Consider the following 24,953-nt stretch of genomic DNA (forward strand, 5'->3'; position numbering starts at 1 on the left):
TCTATCCATCCATTAATCCATCATATTTTTGGTACATTTAAAAGTAAATTGTGGACTTCTGCATACTTCCCCCAAATTATTTTAACATGCACATTGTTAATGATAATTCACTATTTAAAAAGCTGGAAAAGAGAGCCTCAAAAGTTGCTAGCCTGATTTCATTTTAAGAGTAAGTTCCTGATAGGAAATATCATGTACTGAATTTGAAATAAAATAAAAATGATAAATACATAGTACTTGCTGTGTACCAGGCATTGTTCTTGGGTATATGCATATACTTGTTGGATTAATTTACAAGTAGTTCCTTTCTACAGTGAAAGCTGTTAGAGACAGGAATCACGTTCTAAGTTTATAGCACTGGCATCTGGTGCAGTGTCAAATCTATGGTTGGTATTCAATAAGATTGAATTAATAGTCATGTTGGGAACTGGGCTGGATGTATAGCTGACAGAGAATGTTCAAAAATAATCAACACAATAGTTTTCTTTCCATTTCTGTCACTGTGTCTCTGTCTCTACCTGCTACTTTTTGCCTTTCTATTATTTAGTTTATGTGTTATTATTGGAATTCAGTGTACTCTTGAGATGATTTTTAAACAAAGATGTATAAAAAATGGCTTTTTAAAAGATGGTTTAGAAAAGACATTATTTTTACATGTTGACTAAAACATATATGCTGATTTATTAGTGAGCTTTTATGATACCAGAAGAGCACTGTACTCTGAAGGCCCTTATGGTGATATAGAAACAAATAAATCATTATGTAGCATAACTAAGGACCATAAGGAAAATACAAATAAAGTGCCAAAGGGAAAAATCTGAAAAAGTTTCCAGATGTGCGAAATCTGTTAGGTAGAATGTGTAGACGTTATTTAACCATTGTTAAGATGAAAAGCTACTGGACTCCTGGAATTAGTAGCTTCTTTTTCAGCTCCTTGCTGGAGGGTGGTTTCACTGGAATTAATTTCCACTAATTTTGTCTAGATTTAGTCTCGACCTTTCCCACATTTTCATGTAGTTTCCACATAACAGATTTCTTCTAGAAGCTTAGGATAACCCTTGAGGCTGGATACCAGTTCATTCCGCCTGGCCTGAGGAAGCAGGTCATTGAAACTTTTCCTTGGTAGAGAGACTTCCTAAATGCCTCTCTTGGGGCTGATGATGGCTGAATGTGGAGGACGGTCCTCACTGAGATCCCTTTGCAAAGGGCTTCCATCAGAGACAGTTCTGAGTGGGGGTCATGTCATCCCTTGAAGTCAGGAATCCCTCAGGAAATTACGGTTGTAATTTTTCTTTCTTTCTTTCAGGTCTCTTATTTGGCGTGCTGTGTACCACTATGGCTGTGGCTGCATCCGTCCTGGGAGGTGTTGTGCAGGTAACGAAAGAAGGAAAAGACACATTTGATGTCACCAGAACTTCCCCCCACTCTCTTCTAATGTCCTGCCTCTTCCTCCAAGATCCAAAGGCTGACATTTAATAATACCAGCTCCCAATTAAAAATACATGTAAAATTTCAACCAAAATCACTTTCAGAAGGAGAAACTATTAAAACTAGTAATAGGATAGTGAGATAAAATTAGAAACTCCTAAAAATTCAGATCTGAGAATTTATTATCCTGATATAAAAGTAGTGATAATAATAGTTAAAACAATAATAATTAACATGTATGTAACTCTCTGTTCTGGGCAGAGTCCTAAATGTATTATTTCATTTAATCTTCATCACTTCTCTTAAAGTAGTATAATTAATGCACTAATTTTCCAGATGAAGAAACTAAGAAGTAACTGTCCCAAAGTTACATAATTAAAGAGTGGTAGAATGGGATATCTACTCACCTCCACCTGTCATCCAAGATGAACTCACAGCTCCCAATTCCACAAAATATCAATACTAAAAGGAACCTTATGTTTCAATTATATGTTTGAAATTATCTGTTTCAATTATCTTCATTTTGCAGGTGATTACAGGAAAAAAAGTGAAAATATCCTGTTCAAGGTCTCACAGTTAGTGGAAAAACTAGGTTTATGACCCAAGTCTCCTGAGCCACCCATCCCCATTCCTCATGTTACCCAACTCACAAAACAGCATCAGATAAGTACATCTTCAGGTTCAAGCGATTCTCCTGCCTCATCCTCCCCAGTAGCTGGGATTACAGGTGCCCAGTTAATTTTTGTAGTTTTAGTAGAGATGGAGTTTCGCCATATTTGCCAGACTGGTCTTGAACTTCTGACCTCAAGTGATCCACCAGCCTCGGCCTCCCAGAGTGCTGGGATAACAGACGTGAGCCACCACACCTGGCCTTGTGTAATCTGAACATCATTTAGAGTTTCTTATCATGGTATAAGTTTTCAATAAATGTTTTTCAAATGAAGATATGAGTCACAGTAAGTGAATAGTAATCATTAATGTTTATAGAAGGCCTTCCAGTTCCCAGAGCAGTTTAACTTACTTGATCCTTCCAATGATTACTTAGATAAGTTCCATTAATTCCATTATAAGATTCAGGGAACAAATCTGGGAGAGCTAAGTGATAGAATAATTCACTTGTCTACATAAAAGAACTTACGGGACATGGTGTCCTTTCTAATAGGCCATTAACATACTGTTTTATCACAGATGCTTTATAATCCCTTCATAATGTTTGAAGCACTCTGATATATACCCGTCTACACAGCAGAAGTGGCAAGATGGTGAGGTTTGTCTTTAGTGATCTCAGGTACTTTTTTAAGATTTATTTTCCTATTCATGGAACCTATATTTCCAAGTTGCCTCTTGATGTCTTGTGCTCCACAATCAGTATTTACTCTTAAGAAAGTATCATCATGTCCAACTGGTGATGATTAGAGTCACTAAATTGTTTTCCTCCAGAGATACTTCCACTGTAAGCTCCTCTGCAATTGAAGTATGAGGGGCTCCAGATAGGCAAGGACTCCTCCAAAGACTAGTGGAAAACAATTCTTGTAGTGAGGAAGAAGTTGTGAGTGATGCCCTCATCCTCCTGCCTTCGTTCAGTTGAGTATGCTGGGCCCACCTTCTTGATGGATTAAGATGTGTGCCATGCAGTTGAAGCGATGTCGATAGGCAAGAATGAAAACCCTGATCTCTCCTTTCCTAGGAGAGGTATTTAAGGTGGTCCACTCATTTCTCTGAACACATCTGACTTTGACGGGCAAAAAAAGGCAACTATAATTCCCTTATTTAATTTTCCAAACACCCTTGCTAAATTGAGTTTAATGGCATAACATTCATATTCTGAATTTACATATGAGAAGAAGACAAGAAATTAGGTACCCTAGGGATGAGATATAGAGCCAGGTTTAATTTCATTTCATGTTTCTGAAACCACCCCGTACCCATGGTATGTGTTTATGGTAGTGCTGAGGGTGAGAGTGGGGCAGCTTAAGTTCCTTAAACAAAGACCCATTCAATGTTTTAGTGAAAGACTTTAGAAAATGTGTTCTGGAAAGTCTCATCCTGCGACATGTTCCAAGAAAGAAAATTTCCACAGTCAAAAGGCTTTGGAACACACTGCACACTACATTCCACTCTCCAAAATCCACATGATACAGGGGCATATTGAAGCCTTCGAAAAATCCTCTAGTAAGGAAACCTGTTTCACTTGAAACATGTGACCACAGAACCACAATGGAGTGGAGAGTAGTGGGGCAGGAGGGGCTGGGGTCAAATAGCAGCAGGGAAGATCAGTTCGTGATTTGCCCAGCTCCCTTTGAGAAAGGTCGTTCTATCCAATATGCTGCTATCCTAATGATTATCAGCTAATTCTGCTAAGAGCTGTTAATGACTTCTAGGGACATTTTAATCTCTTTTTTTTTTTGAGACGGAGTCTCGCTCTGTAGCCCAGGCTGGAGTGCAGTGGCCGGATCTCAGCTCACTGCAAGCTCCGCCTCCCGGGTTCACGCCATTCTCCGGCCTCAGCCTCCCGAGTAGCTGGGACTACAGGCGCTGCCACCTCGCCCGGCTATTTTTTGTATTTCTTAGTAGAGACGGGGTTTCACCGTGTTAGCCAGGATGGTCTCGATCTCCTGACCTCGTGATCCGCCCATCTCGGCCTCCCAAAGTGCTGGGATTACAGGCTTGAGCCACCGCGCCCGGCCGGGGCATTTTAATCTCAACTTGAGAAAAAACTTTCTGGATATCATAACAGTTCAGCAAACAAATGGCATGCGTCAGGGATCAGAGCTCACTAATAGAGAAGGTTAGAGCAGTAATAAAAAGATAATAATAGTAGTAGTCAACACTTTGGTGCCTTTATGTGCTCCATACTCCTCAGACAGTATTCTGTGTTTTTTCTTGGATTCCACATTGAATACTCACCAAACCCCATGCCCCCCAAATGGGAAGCAAGTATTAGCATACCCACATGACGTGTGAGGAAGCTAAGGCATAGCAAGGTAAAATAAGGTAAAATATCCTGCCCAAGCCCCAAAGGCAACCCTAACCCCAATGCACAAAGCTATTGTCCTGTACTTGCAGGAGTGGCTTAGCAGGTATTTGGGCATTGGGGAGGAGGCTGAATTAGATGAGCTCTAAGTCTTCCTCTAATTAAACATACTTAATATTAACAAAAGAAAGGTAAAAATTAAAATTAGTTTGCTTGTACACTACAGAAATATACATAGTTTTAAATCCAGGAACTCTTGAATTCCTCCCCCACCACCTTGTTTTTTTTGTTGTTGTTGTTTGTTTGTTTGTTTGTTTGTTTTTATCATGTGAAGGCCTTTTTCTTCTGAGGCATGGTGGCTACTGACTTTGTAAGAGATTGTGAAATATTTGTCCCACAGGAGAAGATAAAATTACCTTTACTAATTTATTGACTCTCCTATGTAATCACTAGTAAATGAACTTTCAAATTCAGCAACCCTAGAAACTGTGAATTAATGCTATCAGTCAGCAGAGGAAATGCCAGGAATATTAACTTAAGTATTGATGCTGGGTAAGAAGCAAGGCTTTACCCTCATCTGCCTCCATTTTGTCAAGAATATATCTGAGGCATTGACTTCTCTGAAATTAATCTGGAAAAAACAATCAAGCATTGCAACCCATCTTTCTGGAAAAAAGAAAAAAATTTTGCTAGAGGTGATTTGAAGTCCCCTTGGTTCTATGACCTTATTTTTTTTTTTATAGAGAAAGAAGACTTTGAAATTCACTGAGTTTCAGCTTGGACTTCAAACTAAATTCAGGTTGCTTGCCTTTCTACCATACAAACACACACACAGACACACACACACACATAAATACAGTGCTTATCATTCAGCCTAGAATTTAGAAATGACTTATAGAAAGCACATAATTAATAAATGGCACAGTCAGAACTAGGACCCAATTGTATCCCAGGTCCAGGAGAGGGATGATGCCAGGAAGTCACAGATACCCTTGAGTAGGGGGTTCATCTGGTCTGCTTTTGTTCCACAGGCTGCCCTCAGCATTCACGGCATGTGCGGGGGACCAATGTTGGGTCTATTCTCCTTGGGTATTGTGTTCCCGTTTGTGAACTGGAAGGTAAGGATCCCACAGCCATCTTCACAATTCCTAGTCAAAAACTGGTCCCAGCCATTTCTTCCTCCTCTCACCCCTGTTTGGAAAAGCTATTTGTCTTAACCAGGAAAAGAATCCACAGTAGAATTAAACAGAGCTTGAGTCTACCTATCTCTGACTTCAGTGACATTTTTCTGGGAACAGAAATGAAAGAAAAGCAGAGGTAGTTATGAACTATCATATATCCTGACATGAAAGCTGACTCTTTAAGGTTAAATTAAGTCTTCTCTAAATTAAAGGCCCACAACATTAATTGTAAAATAGATTCTGAATTCAAGAATAGTTTTGTTGAAACACAATTTTGAAAATTCATATTTACAAATGTAAATCTAATTGTTTTCTGTGTATTGTTACCTAGATTTATAACTAACTTTATTAAACTAATTAACTAATTTATGTAGGGGAGAAGGGACAAACTTGGGTTCTGACAGCTGGATCTTCATTTTGCTGCTCTGGCAAGCTAACAGTATGTCTTCAAGTAAATGTTGGCTGGATAACTGTGTATTGAGTATAAATCAAAATAAATAATTATCTGGAAAATAATATAACAATATTTTTTAAACATTTATAATAGCAGGATTTTCTCAATCTAACAAAATTGCCATTTTCCAGTTACTGCCATCTGCACACTTACATGCATGTATTTCGAGAAAAGTCTTTTGATTCCAGAAAGCTTGACTTTATACTTATTTATCTATATACTATAGGATATTCCATAATGTCTGTGTCAGATAGTATACCTGATTAGGTCTCTGTGGCTACCTGACCTTTATTGACCCTTCTCCTAGATAAATCTTGTTGGGCTAGGTAAAGAGGTTGATGGGTAGTGAGCATTCGGGTCTTTGCAGCACTTCCCAAGCAGTCTTAATCACTTGTCTGATATTGGGGTTGACAAGAATATTATGTCTTTGGGGAGATAATGTGAGGGAAGACAATATCCTAGCCACAAAAAAATATGAGCTAACTACATAAGATTTTACAGTGCACTGTAAACATTAATTTATTATCTATGTTAGTACATTGGAGTTTTTTTCTATTTGGTCAGGAAAACCACCTTGATTTCTCTTACTGAAACCACCTTGTCATTTTTGGCAGCCATTGGGGCCCTCATTTACCCTGCGTCAGCCTCTAAGACATGTCCTTTGCCTAGATATTTACTAAAGTATAGTAAATATTATAAATTTGTGTCACCTCTCCCCTCATCAATGGCCATGACTGATCCTACTAACCAATCATGGCTCTCCTTCCCACAGAATGTGGCTGCAACTTCAGAATCTGTCTCAACATGGCTCTCCAGCTAGCTATTATAGAACAACCAGGGTTAGCTGTCCAGTTGAAATCCATTTGCCACTTACTGGTAGGCCAGGGGTCAGCAAACAATATGCCTCAAGCCAAATCTAGCTGGCCCCCTGTGTTTGGTAAGGCCTTCAAGCTAAAAATGGTTTTGACATTTTTAAGTGGTTGGGAAAAAAAAGTCAAAAGAAGAATAATATTTTCTGGCACAAAAATATTATATCAAATTCCAATTTCAGTGCCCATAAATAAAATTTTACTAAAACACAGCCAGCCTCTTCTGTTTGGGTATTGTTCTATAGTTGCTTACATGCTATAAGAGAAGAGTTGAGTAGTTGTGACAGATACTGCATGGCTCATGAAACCTAAAATATTTATTGTCTGACTGTTATATTAGAAATTTGCAGACCACTTGTTTAGACCAAGGCACAAGTATTCAAATCACACACACTGATTTAGTTTCTTCAAACAATAATGAAGAAAGCATTCTGGAACTCTTACCACGGTCTCTTCTATTCTTTTCTGATTAACTAGAGAAGCCAACAGGTTTGTTTTCTCTGACTCAGAAGGCTCAGCTTCCTAGCAGTGACCAGAAACATTTGATTATATTCTCTAGTGGTCCTAATCTCTGCTAAATTGTTCTGCCTCCTCTACAAGAAAAACGATTCTTTGAATTTTCATTATTTATCAAGAAATATAAACCTTAAATGACAAGACTACTAAATGCACTTGCTAGTATTCATACTCAAACAAAAAAACCTCAAAACTAGGGATTCAGGGGACTCTGTCAGTTACTTAGGAAGAGAGATAGGAGTAATATTTTCTGTATAAAAGCTGTCGATAACAAAAAATGATTCTAATATTTGAAGTTTTCCTTAACTTCCGAAAGTCTTCTAATGAGAATCAAAGTTTCAGCAGCTTTTTAAGTAGTAAGAGAAAGAAACCCTAAGGAGAAAAATAATTATTGCTAGAAATCTAAATATATTGATCAGTGTGAAATTATCTCGTGTCTTCGTTTAAAGAACAAGTCACTCCTTAATAAACCTGCATTATGGGAATTGAGGTGAAGGCAGTTTGAGTAGAGTGTTTCCAAAACATGGGGCCAAGATTTGGGGTGGAATGCCAGAATCTCTAAGGCATAGAACTCCTCATCTCATTATTCTTTCAATAGACAACTTTGTCAAATTTCCCATTAACTTTTTTCTTCTTCATCCAGGGTGCACTAGGAGGTCTTCTTACTGGAATCATCTTGTCATTTTGGGTGGCCATTGGGGCCTTCGTTTACCCTGCACCAGCCTCTAAGACATGGCCTTTGCCTCTATCAACAGACCAATGTATCAAATCAAATGTGACAGCAACAGGGTCTCCAGTGCTATCCAGCAGGTATGCTGACTTTAAAGATGGCGCTGAGTCCCAGAGAGTAGGTCACCTGGTAAGAGGGAGGTGCACTCTTCAGAGATAAGTGTGATGAGACACATCTTGCTCTCTTGTGAGACTCACTCTGGGAAGTACCCAGCACTGAAGAGTGCCACGCAGGGCTGCAGCTTTCTGCAGATGTCCATTGTATGTCTGAATACAGAGGTATTCAGACATACAAAAACGGATTTGGTGTAAGAGTTAATGGGAGATATGAGTACAAAACAGAAAAATAGTGGAGGGTTGAAAGGTGACTGGGTATGAGAAATATGGTGTCCTCAAAGAATAAAACTGAGTAGAAGAAGTTTGTGAGCAATGAGGATAATGCTTGTAGGTATGCGGAGTTAGGAGCACTGCTATGAACCTATGGCTTCTAAACCAAACAATATGAACACAGGGTTTAACAAAGGATTTCCCTTTCTGCTTCTGGCTGGGGTAAGTGATCAAAAATATCAAAACACATCAGATACTATTGTGTAGAGAGAAGATTGTGGACTTTGAAATGTGAAATACCTGGGTTTGGATTTTGGTTTTACCATTTATTCCCTCTGTATCTTTGGACAAGTTAGTAAGTTGTAACTTCTTGAATTCTCAGAGCCCTTGATTGAAAAATGAGGGTATTAGTACCTACTATACTTCGTTTTTGAGAGGATCAAATGAGATGACTATATATCTCTCTCTCTCTCTTCGTATGTATATATGTTTGTGTGTGTATATATGTATATATGTGTGTATATATATGTATGAGTGTGTATATATATATCAAGTGGCACTACACATGACTTTAATAAATGTTCACTCACATTCTAATTGTATGTAAGAGCAAGTCTAGAAAATACAGGATTTGTGTTATTTGTGTATCCTCAAAAGTACTTCATTTTTAGTAGCCCTTTTCTGATTATCATCAATACCTCCCTGTACACGCTCATTTCCTCTGAGCCCAGCCTTCTCAAACTGGCCAGGTAATGTGGCAAATTACATTTATGAAAGTCTCTCTTGGCCTGGCATATCTTCTCCTCTCCATTGTCCTTGTCAATCTTGAGGCAAGTCTCGTCATTACAAAGTCCAGAAAAGTGAAATTATCTTATTTGTATTTTTGATTTCCTCCATTTTTCTATTTTCTCTTCTTTTCTAATACAACCCATTCTATCCAAGCATCACTAGATTTATTTTTTCTGAAGCACCTTCCTGAACTCATTACTACCACATGGAGATGACTTCAATGATTCATGTGCTTATGGAATAAAATGCAACCTTTATCCTGGAGCTAAATATCTGCCAAACTTTCCTGTGGTTTTAATGTTATTAACTATTGTTTTCCTTCTACTCTGAATTCTGTCTCTTCTCTTCTACCTATGCCTATCCCACTCTTTCCTACATTTGGGTCCTTAATCAAGCTATTTCCTCCATAGTAATGTCTTAGTGTTCATTTCTACTCTCCTAAAATCTGTTTATTTTTCAAGAGCTGTACTAGTGTCCCCCATTCCTCCATAAAATTCATTTTGACTCAGGTTCCAAATGGGCACTCCATTATTTTGCTTCCATTTACCTTTGAGTTTCATTTTCTTTCCAAAAATTTTATATCAAAGAATTTCAACCTATTTATGGTTCATCATAAACCATGTCGATTCTTCCCTCCTGCCTTTACTTACTGTATTACCTTCTTGGAATGCTAATTCCTGGCCCTGACTACCCTCTTTGCTTGATTAACTACTAATTATTCTTTCAAAATGAGCTGAGGTATCATCTCATGCATTGATCTGAATTTGATACTACTATGAAGGCTGCCTTAATCTTTTATACCTTTTCTACTGAGGCAAAACTAACCCATTTTATGATTATCTATTAGCTCCTATATGTAGACTTTGTGACTTTCTCATCTTTAGATCACTAATGCCTGTCACAATCACTAGCACTAAATCTGGGCTTAATAAATATCTGAAGAATAAATAATACAAATGAAATGAAAGACACAATCCTCATGGTAATACTTATGATTCAGTATCTATATTGTTATATTTTTAATTCAGGAATGAATTAGATTGAGTGGAATACAAAGCACATTTTGTCTAAATATAATTTTTTAAATGACAAGAAGTTATGCTTTAGGCTTTTGAGATGCCAGGCCCTAAAATGAATCCTGAGCAGTCCTCTATACCACTGTGGGTCTTTAGAATGCATGGAATTGGTGACATGTGCTGTTTTCCACAGACCTGCAATAGCTGATACCTGGTACTCAATCTCCTACCTTTACTACAGTGCAGTGGGCTGCCTAGGATGCATTGCTGCTGGAGTAATCATCAGCCTCGTAACAGGTTGGTTATAATTCCTCCCTTTGGGACTAAAGAAGATATGGGCTAATGCATGCATTGGTGGACTGGCTGACTGTCTTATTGGTTTGAATTCAAGTTTCTCAAAAAACCCTTCTTCCCACAGAGATGTCTACTCTCTCAAAACTGACATACAAAGACGCCTTTCATTATTATATATCTGATTATTAATATATAAAACATGTATTCACGGGAGGCTGAGGAAGCAGAATTGCTTGAACCCAGGAGGTGGAGGTTGCAGTGAGCTGAGATGGTGCCATTGCACTCCAGCTTGGGCGACAGAGCAAGACTCCGGCTCAAAAAACAAACAAACAAACAAAAAACCACATATATTCAAATATTTCCCATATATTATTAAAAAAAAAGATGCTTTGACACATGTCCCCCAGAAGCTTGAGTATAAAAAACCCTCCGTAATATAACAATCAGTAAATAAGGTTAAATATTCAGAGTGGTTCTTTTCCCCTCATCTCAGTAAGAGACAAAATTTTTGTCATCACCATCTTGCTATCTCATGAAGTCAGCCTTTGCTAACTTACTAGAAAAGCAAAACACTGTTGTTTTTGCCTATGTTGTCCTTTGGAGGCTGCTCCTCTAAAGTCGTGGAGTTCTCTGCAGTGAGCAGCTTCATTGTCAGCCATTTTTAGCAAAGTGTCTACCATCCATACTTGCCCTTTTGATGGATTAATGTCTTTTTTGTTTCAATGCCCATGAGGGATTCACAGTGGTGGTGAGAGTGTGGGAGATAATGGGGTGGAATAAGTTCACTATACTCTTGTCCCTCCACCTCCTTGGAGTACGTATTTTAGCTAAAAAATTTTTAAGGTATTCTACTTTTCCACGACTATTATATACCAGTGAACAATGGCCAACATTCTTACTCAACATGAAACCTGAATGGCAACATTTCTGGTGACTGTGTACTAGAAATGTTATATGCAAGTTCCAATACCCTATTGTTCTGCGCATGATGTCACTAGCCATTCACTGAAATTTAAGAAGATATTAGCTATGATAAAGAATTGACTATAAATCTTGTAACCCCAGTCTTTCACATAATAACAATTCTCTCAATGTCTTTATTTAAATAGTTCCAGGTGAAAGATTGTTTATTCAATTTGTTTAGATTTTTGCCTTAGAACCCTGACATCCTTGACTCCTTCCTTGATGCTGGAGGAATATACCTAGACATTTCAGTTTAGTGGTCGGTCGCCACTAAGAAGACAGCCAATATTTCAGCTGCCTGGACATTTCCTTCTAAAGCAGGAAATGTGTACACATGAAATCCAGTGGTTTGTCAGTCTATATTTTCCATGTGTGCACCAGAATTAGCATGCTGTTATGTTGATACAGCAGCACTTATATTAAATTTGATTGAAAATTCTTGCACATTTTCAGCATGAACAACTCTTTTGGTATTAATCCCTATGTTTTCTTTTTCTCCAAATGAACCAGGTCTTAGTGAAATGCCCTTGAGACCAAAAGCGAACACATAACAAAGTCTAGTTATGCCTTCAAACATTTGGAAAAATTTTGGAACATGACCACCAGATGTTCTTGCCTCCTGGTGCCTGTCTTCCAAATGAGGCCTTAGTGCTAGCCTGATACCCTCAGGTCTGCTCACCAAGAGGGTTTAACAAATCTTCTGTAATACCCACTGAATCTTTTAAAAAGTCTTACAATGTTGAAATGTAGAATAGGGTCAGTGAGGAAGGACAGAGGCCTTTTGTGGGCCTCTTCTCCCTGTGTTATATTTTATCTTGGTCTTATTTGGTCTTAATAGGTGATGTATTCAATTATACTTCTTCCAGAAAAAATATGGCACCTAAAAGATATGCCGTTTATGTTACTCATATATGTTGACACATAGAATCATGTCTGTGTTGATTAGCAAATCCAGGAAGTTCATATCATTAATCATTTTGTGTATCAGCTTCTGAAAGGAGATCTTGGGCTAGGATACACTTTAAATTCTTCATTATTACTGATAAAATTCTGCTGGGTGGCTGAAAATTATTTTTTCATTTTTCCAATTTAGACATGTGAAATGAAAATATCATTTCCTAAATCAAGAACAAATACCATTGTTGGTGTATCAAGTGACCAAAACATCCCATTATCAGGACAGTACGTAGAGATTGATGCTACTCTGTTTTTCAGTGTACAGTAGTTTATATTTATCTGAATCTTACTGTATTTTTCTCATTTACCATAAAGCTGCATGTCTCTTTATGGATATGCAGATCTTTAGTTATGGATATGAAGTCTTTAGTTATCAGTCTATTATTTTTATATTTTAGATTATGGTTCCATACATTAAGGTTAAATGTGGCCTACTACCTATTTTCTTTTTCTTTTTTCTTTTTTTTTTTTCTTTTTTTAGTTTTCTTGAAACAGAGCTTGCCCGTTTATTTGCTTTTGACTATGGTTGATTTCACTCTATAGAGGCAGAGTTGAGTAGTGGCAACAAACATCTGGCCAGCAACGCCTCAAATATTTACTATCTATCTCTTAACATACAAAAATTAATCTTTGTGTTAGATAATTCATCTCATCAGAGAAATTTACTGTACTACTTTATAAATTGCCAGGAATTGCGCAGCTCTGTATAATGATGTGAGATAGATAAAAAATATTCTAGCTTTCAGTTTGCTGTGGTGAAAGCTGATACCATTCTAATTTCTGATTCTTGTATGTAATCTACCTTATTTCAGTCTCTCCTGTTTGTCACACAGACACACACAGATACACACACACACACACACACACACAGACACATACACACACACTCATACCATTCTTTCTGTTGAAAGTTTATAGACCATCTTTTTATTCATAGGTTTCTGAAATTTTATGTCCTTGCCACTCCTAATCTGACTTTCTTGACTTGCAACTTAAGCCTATATCTTGTACTCAGGACTTCTGCTGAGAGTTTTGGGGCTTGTGCCCAGTAGAGGGACCATGTAGGGAATGGATTCTAGGTTGCATTCGGCTCGTGGAGTCAGTACCTTGGCATAGAGTTGCTTCTGCTTAGAGGAAGGGGAACTTTCCTCAAAACCACCCCAAGTTACTATACATCTAGTGACATTTCCTCTATAAGCATGAACTTTCTTTTCCTTAGGAAAAACCCACTTGTCTACAGGAAATGATCTCATCCCCTTTGACCTTCTTCTCTTTTCTCACCTAATATGTCTACAGTCCTGCAACCTCTTGACGAACTTGGTTTCACCCAATTTTCTCAACAGTCCACTGATGCTCAATCCCTAAGGTCTTGCTCATGAAAGATGATAAATCCATGATTGAAGGCAAATACAGAGCTTCTGGTTTGAGAATTTGAGTTTCATTTTCAACTTTCCTATCTGTGAGAATTATAGCCCTATACTTTGCTTTACCATCTACTATCTCCCAAAGGCAATATTCTCTTTTTCTAGAAGAAAACAGAATATAAATCCATATGAAGCAAAGAGTCCTGTCCAAATCTTAGGACCTGCTCTTCAGAGACAATAGATCACCATCATTTGTTGGAATGTTTGATACTTTTGTGGTTCATTCAGAGACAAAACTCTTCTCTGTTTGAAACCCTGGAAATGACTTTGTCCCAAATTAAATTATTCTGATTCAGAGATGCCCTTGCATAGAATTTTGAGGTTGTGCAACCCCTCCTCTGCCACTCACACATATACACATATTAAGACAAATGGAGGGTTACAGAGTGTGAGATCACACATGTTTAACTAAACATATATTTCATCATTTATTAGCTCATAGAAAAGTTCACCATTTCCTCATCCATGAAAAGAGAATAATAATACTTACCTATTTATAGGGATTAGTGATAATCTATGTAAAATGTGCCCAGTATGTAGAATACACTGACTAATTGATAAATATTATTATCAACACTAGTAGAATTCTATGTGGTCAAATGTCTTGTGACAGGGTGATGTAATGCCAGGGAATAGATTGTTTAAACCTCAATTTAGAATTTTAAAAATCTACATTTTTGGCCAGGCACAGTGGCTAACGTCTGTAATCACAGCACTTTGGGAGGCTGAGGTGGGCGGATCACTTGAGGTCAGGAATTTTAAACCAGCCTGGCTAACATGGTGAAACCTCATCTCTACAGAAAAAAATGCAAAAAATTAGCCAGGTGTGGTAGTGCGTGCCTATAGTCCCAGCTACTCCAGAGGCTGAGGCAGGAGAATCACTTGAACCCGGGAGGCAGAGGTTGCCGTGAGCCGAGATCATGCCACTGCATTCCAGTCTGGGCAATAGCATGAGACTCTGTCTCATACAAAAACCAAACAAATCTACAATTTTTTTTCTTGTCTCTAGAAAGCAGTTTGAGAAAAAGTTTGTGGATGGGCACAGTATCTGGCACTTAAAAGAAATTTGATCAACGGTATAACCGCTACTCCACTCTTCCTTCTAGTATCTTTACACTACACTGAGTATGGGACTAATAACTATCATTGAATGATATAGGGTATTAGTGAATAGTCTTTATGACTTAAAATTTGCATAAATTCTGGGAGGAGCAACATCACTGGCATTTATGTCTTGGTTTGAATATCAATTTGACTCTTGTTCCACAGCAGGATTTGAAGAAATAGGACATTGAACAGGTATGTTTTGAGGAAGGGAAAAGGAGGTGTGAGGAGTGAGGAGGTGTGAGGAATGCTTAAAGTACCTGGGAGGAACATGAGGATATTGCTTGTTCAGGATGTTAGGGTGAAAGAAAAGAAGGAACAATAAAAATACTCTTTCTAATTTTACAAATACTGACTTAGATGATCTCAAATATTAATATATCTGGTTTGGCTAAAAAATCAAGAGCTTTTTTAAAGGAAGAAATTGAATAATTACTGCTCTCCCCTCTGTTGGCCAAGGAAGGGTACTAGTAGAGTTTTCTATAATAGATATTTAAAAATAAATAGGTTGTCTCTGTTTAACTCTACAGTCATGAGTCTACCTGACCTGATAATTTGTTGATGTTTAAAAATGAACTCCTACCTCTTTCAGCAGTTAAGCAATTTCTGTTTATTAACCACTCAGTCTTGTTTTCACTTTTATTCTAAAAAGTAACCTACTTTTCAAGTTGACAATGTTTAAATTTGTAAAGGAAGAGCTGGAGGCCTGCAACTGTCTAATCTATTTGTTCTTTTGTTAATAGGTCGCCAAAGAGGTGAGGATATTCAACCACTGTTAATTAGACCAGTTTGTAATTTATTTTGCTTTTGGTCTAAGAAGTACAAAACACTATGCTGGTGCGGAGTTCAGCATGACAGTGGTACAGAGCAGGTGAGCTGATGTTTGAGCTTCTAAAAATGTGTATGGACTCAAAGGGATTCCTGGTTTTGCCTATTTAAACCAGCTGCAAAGATGCACTGGAAAGGGAAGGCAGTGATTGAAAGAACTTGAAAGAATTTGAGTTTCAACTTCAGAGTTACCTCAGCTAATCAGCTTTTAAGCACATAAATATGTTGATAGGTAAAAGTGCCTTGAAGCTGAATTATTGGCATTACGGGTGGTCAGTTTTCAAAGCTTGTTTTAACCCTTATGAAGGTGAATTGTAGGAAAATATAAAAGCGAATCATAGAAAAGGAACAAATTGAAGGCACATTCTCCTATAATAGTTCAAAGCATGGACCTCAGCATCAGATAGTCGTGGGATTAATCCTGGTTCCATGTCCTCCATTCCTTGGGTAAATTATTTAACTCCTCAACTCTAGCTTTTCTGATCTGAAAACTGGGTGGGTGAGAGGGGGATTATCAGAGCAACATGGACACAAGCATTTCCAGTTCCATGGGATATAAATGGAAAGCAAGGTCATGGTGGGAATGCACAGGCAAAGAAGCAGCAACATGCACCTAACTCTCTAACTCCCCAGCTCTTTTTATTCTGGGAAAAAGAAGTGTGTTTAGGTCAGGCAGTACTAGAGACACTGTCCAAGTATTATTAAGGTTTCATCAGCCAAAGACCACCAGAAAGAGCCTGTAGTTAGACAAAATTGGACTTACCGACTTGATGCAGCAAGGTGGGGTACTTCAGAGGAATCGGCGAATGCCACCCTCAACAAGAGGGAGGAAGAACATGTCTTGTAAGGTTTGGGTTCCCACTGAAGGATTCTTAAAGGGGTCTACGGGAAGCAGAAATGACCACAAAGCTATCTGGGGCAGCATTGGTAAGAGTGCAATGGTCACTCAAAGGGTTGTTATGGCATTTGATGACTGCCAGATCTTGGGAGCAGCTGGCCTTATCAGTGTCTGTCTTCCCAGCTTGATTAAGTGCAAGAGTGTTTTTGTTGTTATTGTTGTTGTTGTGTTTTTCTTTTTAGTTTAAACTTATATTCACTTTTAGTCCCAGACATTTTATTCTTTTATGATTTTAGGAGAGGGAAGCCTAACCCGAATCACGGCAAATATTTCTGAGTTGCCCATTGCTCTCCTCTCCAGAAAACAGCAGAATAACATGTATATCACCTAAAGCTGAGTTTATTACTTATGGCGGGAGGCAAGAGCACCAGGTTTACAGAGAGGCTCAGAGAATGGAAGTTAGGTGCAGACATTTATAGAATTCTGAGCTTAAGTGACTTAAGGTAGATCTTTCAATTCAGGGTTCTTATTGGAACTGGGCAAAACTGTGGTGTAAGAATTTAAAGTTGGAAAACATAGCCAGGTGAAGGTCCTAAAGTCAGTTTTGATAATTGAACCGTGGCTTGATAAGCAAGGAGTTTGCTTCATTGAACAATCTATACTTTGGAGAAAAGGGCTGTTTACCCAGATGAGAAATTTATTTTGCTTAGAAGGCAGCTGGTTAAGCAGCCTATTGTTTGTATAAATGAATTTTGAGGAAGTTCTAGAAGCAACGGATCAAGTTATTTATTGGTTTGCAGACTCAGGAAGATAGAATTTCCTGGAATAAATAATAAACTTATTTAATTCAGGCAGCCAGCTTCTGTTCTCAAGGCTAAGTTGAATGGGAGGGGACACTCCTTGTGTCACTATTGGGCTTCTTTGCCAGAAAATAATGTTGAGCAGCATCCAGGGGAGTTTGTGTATAGGTGTCCCTCTTATTATCAGCAGGCTCTCCTATTCCCTGGTAGGAAGGGGGCCATCCTCATATGAGATAGAGGTATGTTTCTCCTTATAATGTAATACTACTACCTGACGGGATTGCTGGGTTAAATGAGAGATGTAAAAATTTCTTCATGCAACACAAGACATACTGTAAATGCTCAATAAATTGTTCTTTTTGCTGCTATTATCATTAGAAATAGTACCTTACATGGATTATCAAAGTTATCAATTAGAAATTGTCTTAGGTCAGAGTTGTTTATGCTTCTTTTGTACTTATATATAATTTTTTGAAGCCGAAGCCTAAACAAGATTCTCTCAGGTTAATTTGGAATACATCAAGGCTATATTGCTAATATGTGTCTTTCTATTTTCCTCAGGAAAACCTTGAGAATGGCAGTGCCTGGAAACAAGGGGCTGAATCTGTCTTACAGAATGGACTCAGGAAAGAAAGCCTGGTACATGTTCCAGGCTATGATCCTAAGGACAAAAGCTACAACAATATGGCATTTGAGATTACCCATTTCTAAGGCAATACCTGTATGAATGCACACACACACACAGACACACACAATATACACACACACAAACACACAAACTCCACATACTTCTTGCCTATTTGTTAGTAGATTTGTATAGTTGCCATTGCTAGCAGACAGGGATGTCTGCTGCCTATTTGTACTTATTTATTACTACATGCAAAATACTGTTTCCCAGGATATTATTTGAAAGACTCCAACTTTCACAGAGAAAAACCAATCTGCTCCAAATGTCCTTGACTACTTCCTTCTTGAATAAATTAGGACTGGATTTCATCACCATTCAAGAAATCAAAGTCTGTTTGCTTGGTGTCGTATTAAACTTCAGATTTTTCATTTTAGTAGTTTTTTAACCATCAAAATATCTTGGATTTTAAAGGCAGAATGGGCAATAGGAATATGCATATTATTGCTTTTCTACCACGAGGAATAAAACAGAGGAATGACATCCACCTCTGACCTCATACCTCACATATATGCAGACATATTTTATGCCACCCATCTCCCATCCTGTAGCTGCAATTGGCATACAACTATTAACATACTATTAACATCCCTTCACCACCACTATTAGGTCCTCTTCCAGTCATTCCAGTCATTAGCTGTCCTGACCAAACATTAAAAAAAAAATTCAGCTAAGTGCAGAAGGAGAATATGGTATGTCTGGCTAGTGGGAGCGATTATAACTAAAATCTCTGCTCCTTTTATGTTGTCCATGCAGTATTTCTTCTTCCTTTCTATCACTTTACAATGAAAAATTGCCTCAGAGCTCAATAAGAAGTCTGGAGCCTTTTTCCAGGGCTAAGTAAAGAGAAAAGGAATGTCCTATAGAAGGTTGTTAGAATAGAATTTGGTAAAAGAACGTTGCAAATAGTGTAACAGACCATAGATTTCACCAGCAATAGTGTTCTTCTTTGGACAAAACACATTGTCCACAAGACTTGTACTCTGCTCATTCAGCTCATGTGAGCAAGTTCAACTCACTCCACCGGGTAAGGTAACAAAAATGGAGAACTTCATAGTTCGTGTCTAGAAAATAATGTTTAAAGTTCTGGATAATGAGGGCATTGCCAATTAAAAGGCGAGTTGACAAATGAAGGAGCAGTGAAAGATTTTTGGAGGAAGTGAAGAAATAAAATTCTGAAAAGGTAAAAGAAAGAAACAGTATGTCACAGGGGCAAAGTCAGAGGACAGATAATAAGAAACAAAGTTGTATCTGAGAGTCATATATTAGGACAGGTGTCAGATATTTATTTTGGCGGCCAGATAAGAGCAAAAGGCCTAGAAACAGTGCATTAGCAAAGTAAGAAGAAATAGTTCAAATAGGCAAGCATAAGGAACTCCAAAGGTTGTCTTTAAATAGTTCTTGAAAGAGAAAGCCTTGAAAGAAGCATGCAATAGACAATACCAATATCTATTATTAGAAAAGATAGAAAGACAGACAAATCAATGGAGGAATTAAAACAGACACACTGGAGTTTACAAAACAGAACTCAATCCTTGCCTTCTCTCCCTCCACTCAAATAGAAAAGGAGAATAGAGAAAGAGAAAAAAGGTATTGGGCTACAGTTTATAAGAGAGATGAGAAAAAAAATACATTTGGGATAAGAGGGAAGGGGTCAAAAGAGGGCACATTTGGAGAAATATCTGAAAACGAGAAGGAGCAGAATTTTTGGAAACATTTTTCAAAGTCTGGCAATGCTAATTAAGCTGTTGATCTAAGGATTTGCAAATTGAGAGGTGCAATTATTTTCCAAATGACTTGTGATACTCTTATTAATTAGAATACATATTTTGTGAATATTGAAATCTGAGCCAAACCTAGTTGGCTTTATTAATATCTTAGGGAAAGAAGAGAGAAAGAAAGAGGGAGAGACAGAGAGAGAAAGAAAGAAAGGAAGAGGGAGAGAGAGAGAGAGAAAGAATAAAAAGGAAAAAACAGCAATTCTGAGGATGAGAATAAATTAATGGTAGGCATTATATATGCATGTACATATATATACATGTGCATACATATATATGTAAATATGATTTGGAATACATCAGGATTGTGAACTTCCATTTGGGATAGCATAAAAACAAAATATACCGTACAGTTTTTCCTTTTACTCACAAATTTTACTCATACATTTTCCTAAAGACATTTCACTGGGTCAGTACATTTCCGCAAAAGTTTTAAAAATGTTTTTTCTTTTACAGTCCCTAATTATCTTACCTGGAGTGTTATCAAAATGTCATACAACTGGAAGATGCAATTATTATAATAAAAATATCTCTGCCTTCCTTGTGTAATGAAATTTATGGCATTAGCAGATGACATTTCAAGAGATTTTAGAGGTCATTGTAGAGACTCCCCCCATTCTTCTTAATTGAACAAACAGGCATAAATCTAGGGTTTCAGGTAGAGAGCAGATGGGAATCTGTGGGAAACTGTCTTCCACAGTGTATGAAAATCGTGTTTGTTGTGTGATGAAGCAAAAGGGAGCTATGAAGTGCACAGTCAACAGATTCAGCTAGTGAGTCCCAGCACTCCTCTCAGGCCCTCCCTAGGATTAGCAGCCCAGAGTCATGCCAAGGCCACTGGTGCAGTACAAAGACAGTCCATACCATGGAAGAGGGTTTAACTCGTGGCTGTTTTTGCCACAGCATGACCAGAGACATTCTCAATAAATGGCACTAGGAATGATGAGTTTTAGAGGGGCCTAAAATGTTCCAAACTTGATACTCAACACTGTGCTTTAAAGCACAACCACAGATACTGGTAAAAATGGAACAGAATTACCTCAATGCCTCTTTAACTCATTCTGAATGAATTCATTTCTGGGACAGATATTTTTTTGTCACCATTTGGAATAAGAACTACAACAGCTTATGATTGAGATGAGGAACTGGAGTCAAATGGCTTAGGTTCAAACACAAATTCTGACATAAATCTAGGTAATTTTGGGCAATACTTTTTAAATGTTACTTTACCAATTAATAGGAGTAAAAATTATCCCTACTTAATAGAATTATTATGAAGATTTATAGAAGTAAATCATATAAAGTGCTTAGCACAGCGTGACTGGCCCACATGGAACATTCAATACTTGGTCTGCAATATATGAAGAACATGGTGTACATGTTAACTTAAATGGTTTCATTATTTCTCTTCAGGATTTTTAAGATGCAGGATCAGAATATATGTTACTATTTTGAGAATAAGAAATAATAAGACAAACAGAATGTATAAATTAAAAGTCATGCCATAAATTTCCAAAGAGTAGTTTTTTTAATGCCAGAGTTTAAATAAAATATTATTTTCCAGAGAGTAACTTTTCTAAAGGTCCTAAATTCTGAAAAGAGAGAAAACTACTGTTATAAACAAGTTTATTACTAAAAGATGCAATAGTCATTATTATGATTTATTATTTTGTACATGTAAACTTTGATAAGTAAACAGTATCTCAACCCAAGTTTATCACTCAATGCACAGTTCAAAGCAACTGTGACTCTCAAAATAGCAACAGAAGGTGGGGAAGGTCTTTTCCCTTTGTTTATATAATGTTTGCTAAATAAGAACTTTACTATTTCATGACTTTACAGGGTTATACCATTTCATTCTAAAGAGAAACAAAAAGTAAACCATTGCCTATGTGGTTTTCAAATAGTATTTCAAAGAGAATATTACTGAAATATTTTTGTGCTGTTACAGACTTAATCAAACATTATTTATGGAGAAAATAGAGGAGTCTCCCTTTAATTGTTCCCTTAGAAATAAATTGTTTTAAAATATTACAGAAGTTATAGCTGTATGTATATGCACATTTGTATATTTACAAGTCTCATGGACTTAATCTCAATATTGTAAATTAGCTAGGTTTACTATAGTTAACTGCTTTTATCTAGCATTTATAATCTTGTAGCATAAGCTCTTTTCAAATAACTAAAATTTAACTGATATCAATGGTACACATGGAATGATACAAATTTATAAACTAATCAAAGGTAACTCATCATTGATAGTGAATTAACTAATCTGTAGTTTTTACTGGTAGTTCTTGGAAAGAGATAACACCATTATTTCCTCTCCCACTCCAATCTCCCAAGTAAATCAATGTAGATCTGCAAATACCCATGTGAATAATAAACATTCACAAGCCCATTTTTCTAATATTATACTTTGGTGTTTCAACTATTAGCCATCTTCAGAAGAAAAAGAGTTAAGCTCATAAGTATTTAACTTCGAAATCACAACATGACCCTTTCTCGAAGTGTCAGGCTGTCATCATAAATTAGAAAAATAATCTTACCCTGTGGAGCAAGATGGTCATTGATAATGATATTTCAGTACATCGGTAGGACATTTAATAGGATATTTTTGTATTTTCAAAATCTTATGCAGCTTTTTAATTTCAGAGTTCTAGAATACATCTAAATCTAATGTTGTTTATACAACTAGTTAAGATTAGGAAAAATGCCTATAAACAAGTATAGTTAAATAATTTATATATAATTATTTAAATTATTTTTTTAAATTAAGTTTTGATTTAAGTGCATGGGAATTATCAATGTGAATATTTTCTACAGGGTTAGGAATGGAAAGGAAGCTAATCATCTATTCTAAAATCTTTTGTTAAAACCTTATAGATTAAGGAAGGTCCACCAGGTGACCAAGTAAGCATATACCAAAATAAGGTTTTTCATATTATATAACATGACTTCCTTTTTGATGTTTTGGATAATGCCTGTAATATTTAGCTTACCATGGGTTAGGAAGCACACACACACACACACACACACACACACACACACACACACACACAGAAATAAACATCAAGAGGGCTTGTAACTTAATAAAATAGGTTCTATAAATCAAGAAAAGCAATAAATAATGGTGATATCCTTTGTGGACCTTATCCTCAGGAATTTCCAGAAACGATTCATCTGTGTCCTAAGTTGCTAAAGCAAGTGTGTCACAGGTGTTCAGAACACCTCATTCCTATTACAGGATCTGCTTTTGACACATTTAAAAGGCTAAGAGTAGTTTCACGTAATTCTTTATTTAATGTCTTAATTTAACTGCCATATTAAAAAAATGAGCAACCCTCAAATCATTTATTTGCAGTATAGTATAATATAAGCAGGCTGAATTTGTGGATAACATTATTGACTGGTTTGGAATACACTTCGTAAAAGTTTATATACCTTTATGTTAACTACTTTCAAGAATGCTAATAGGTCACCTTCTGAAAAATTGATTCCGTCTATTTCAACAGAGCAAAGCTTCCTTAAATTGGCTTTAGAATTTAAGAATTTGGAAGGAATGTTTAATGATAACAATACACAGTGTATTTTTTTTTTTTATGATTTGCAGGGTAACTGTAGTGAGTAAAAGGAATAAAACCAATATTTATAATCATCTGGATAAATATATGGTTGCCACATAATTTCTCCTATTGAGAATAAAAATGGAGAAATCCACTGTTGTCTCTTCTGGCCGTCCCCAAATTCTTTTTTCAATTATAGAATTCCAATAGCTCTTTCCTACTTGAAAAATACAATATAGAGGCCAATGGATGTATATGTTAGGAAGATAAAATTGTATAACCTTAAAATTGTGTATCTTTTTAAGTGAATTTTCATGTTTAACACTGAAAATGAGGCTGTTTATTCTTTGGTTAGAGTTGTCACCAAAATCTAGGCTTACTAGATTTAGCTTCATAAATCATAACATAGTCAACAAAAAAAAATCTTCATTTCTTCTGAGTGTTAACAGATGAACTACATTGTGGTTTTTCAGCCAGAAAGAAGGCAGGGCGTGTGCACAGCAGACACTGAAGTAGGATCTGTAAACTAGACATTTTTGCATGGGTAGAAAAGACTCTAAATTATCTTTATCATTTTCAAAACATTGCTTCCACAATTATCTTTGCCATCCGGTTTTTCTGCCACCCAATCTCTCTTTTCTCACCAGAGAGAGAAAAATACGCTGGGTAAAGATCAATGGAAAAGTCTGTTCATATTACTTGTTGGAAAGATACTTAATTTTGCCTGAAGACTTTACTGGTAGGGTTGAATTTCATATATCAACATGCAATTCAAAATAATTGTAATGGTACTGAGGCATTCTGAGTAGCACATGGGGCTAGCCACCTACATGACAATTATGTTTTGAGGAGTATCTAAATAGATTTCATAAAGTTTTGTTTTTCAACTAATAATATAAGAAATGTTACTTTGTGAAAAACAAAGAGGGCAGAGACGTCACTTTAACCACATAGAGAGAATTAAGATGGAAAAAACACTGAGGATGTCAATGAAGGTCTATACCAGAAAATCTCATTTATTTCCTTCTTAGGGAAAGATGTAAAGCAAAGCCCATATAACTGACTGTCTAGTGTAACGAAGACTTCTACTTTGGGCTGGCTGCATGTGAACGGAGGCTTTTTCTAGAGAGAATTTTGCAGAAGCACACATACAGTCACAAAGCAGTAAAACTGGACTTACTTATAGGTTTCTCTTTGAGGGTAGACATTGATAGTAGCAGATATTAGAACTGGTCCCAAATATGAAACTTTTCTCTACCAACCTGTTTGTTTCATTTTACTTTCCTAAAAAAGACATCTTAATGTGTGATGTGGCTAGGATGCAGTGAGGGTAACATTTGTCTTCTCTAGAAAACAAAAAAGCCATCAAATGTGATCATGGGTGTGTTTTTTCAAATGAAGCCAGATGGCAGATTCAACTGAAGGTAACTTAT

The 24,953-nt window shown here is 36.8% G+C and overlaps 1 protein-coding gene across 1 annotated transcript in view; it reads left to right on the forward strand.

The window, feature by feature from the left end:
* The window catches only part of SLC5A12 (solute carrier family 5 member 12), a 51,243-nt gene extending 32,741 nt beyond the window's left edge, over window positions 1-18,502 (forward strand). The window contains exons 10-15 of the mRNA XM_001090490.5: window positions 1,307-1,374; window positions 5,434-5,520; window positions 8,066-8,232; window positions 10,477-10,580; window positions 15,769-15,896; window positions 18,053-18,502. Coding sequence (XP_001090490.2) covers window positions 1,307-1,374; window positions 5,434-5,520; window positions 8,066-8,232; window positions 10,477-10,580; window positions 15,769-15,896; window positions 18,053-18,202 — 704 coding nt within the window. The 3' untranslated portion in view covers window positions 18,203-18,502. The remainder of the gene's footprint in view (window positions 1-1,306; window positions 1,375-5,433; window positions 5,521-8,065; window positions 8,233-10,476; window positions 10,581-15,768; window positions 15,897-18,052) is intronic.
* Window positions 18,503-24,953: the final 6,451 nt, after the last annotated feature.

This window comes from Macaca mulatta, chromosome 14, assembly GCF_049350105.2.
Source record: "Macaca mulatta isolate MMU2019108-1 chromosome 14, T2T-MMU8v2.0, whole genome shotgun sequence".
NCBI lineage: Eukaryota > Metazoa > Chordata > Mammalia > Primates > Cercopithecidae > Macaca > Macaca mulatta.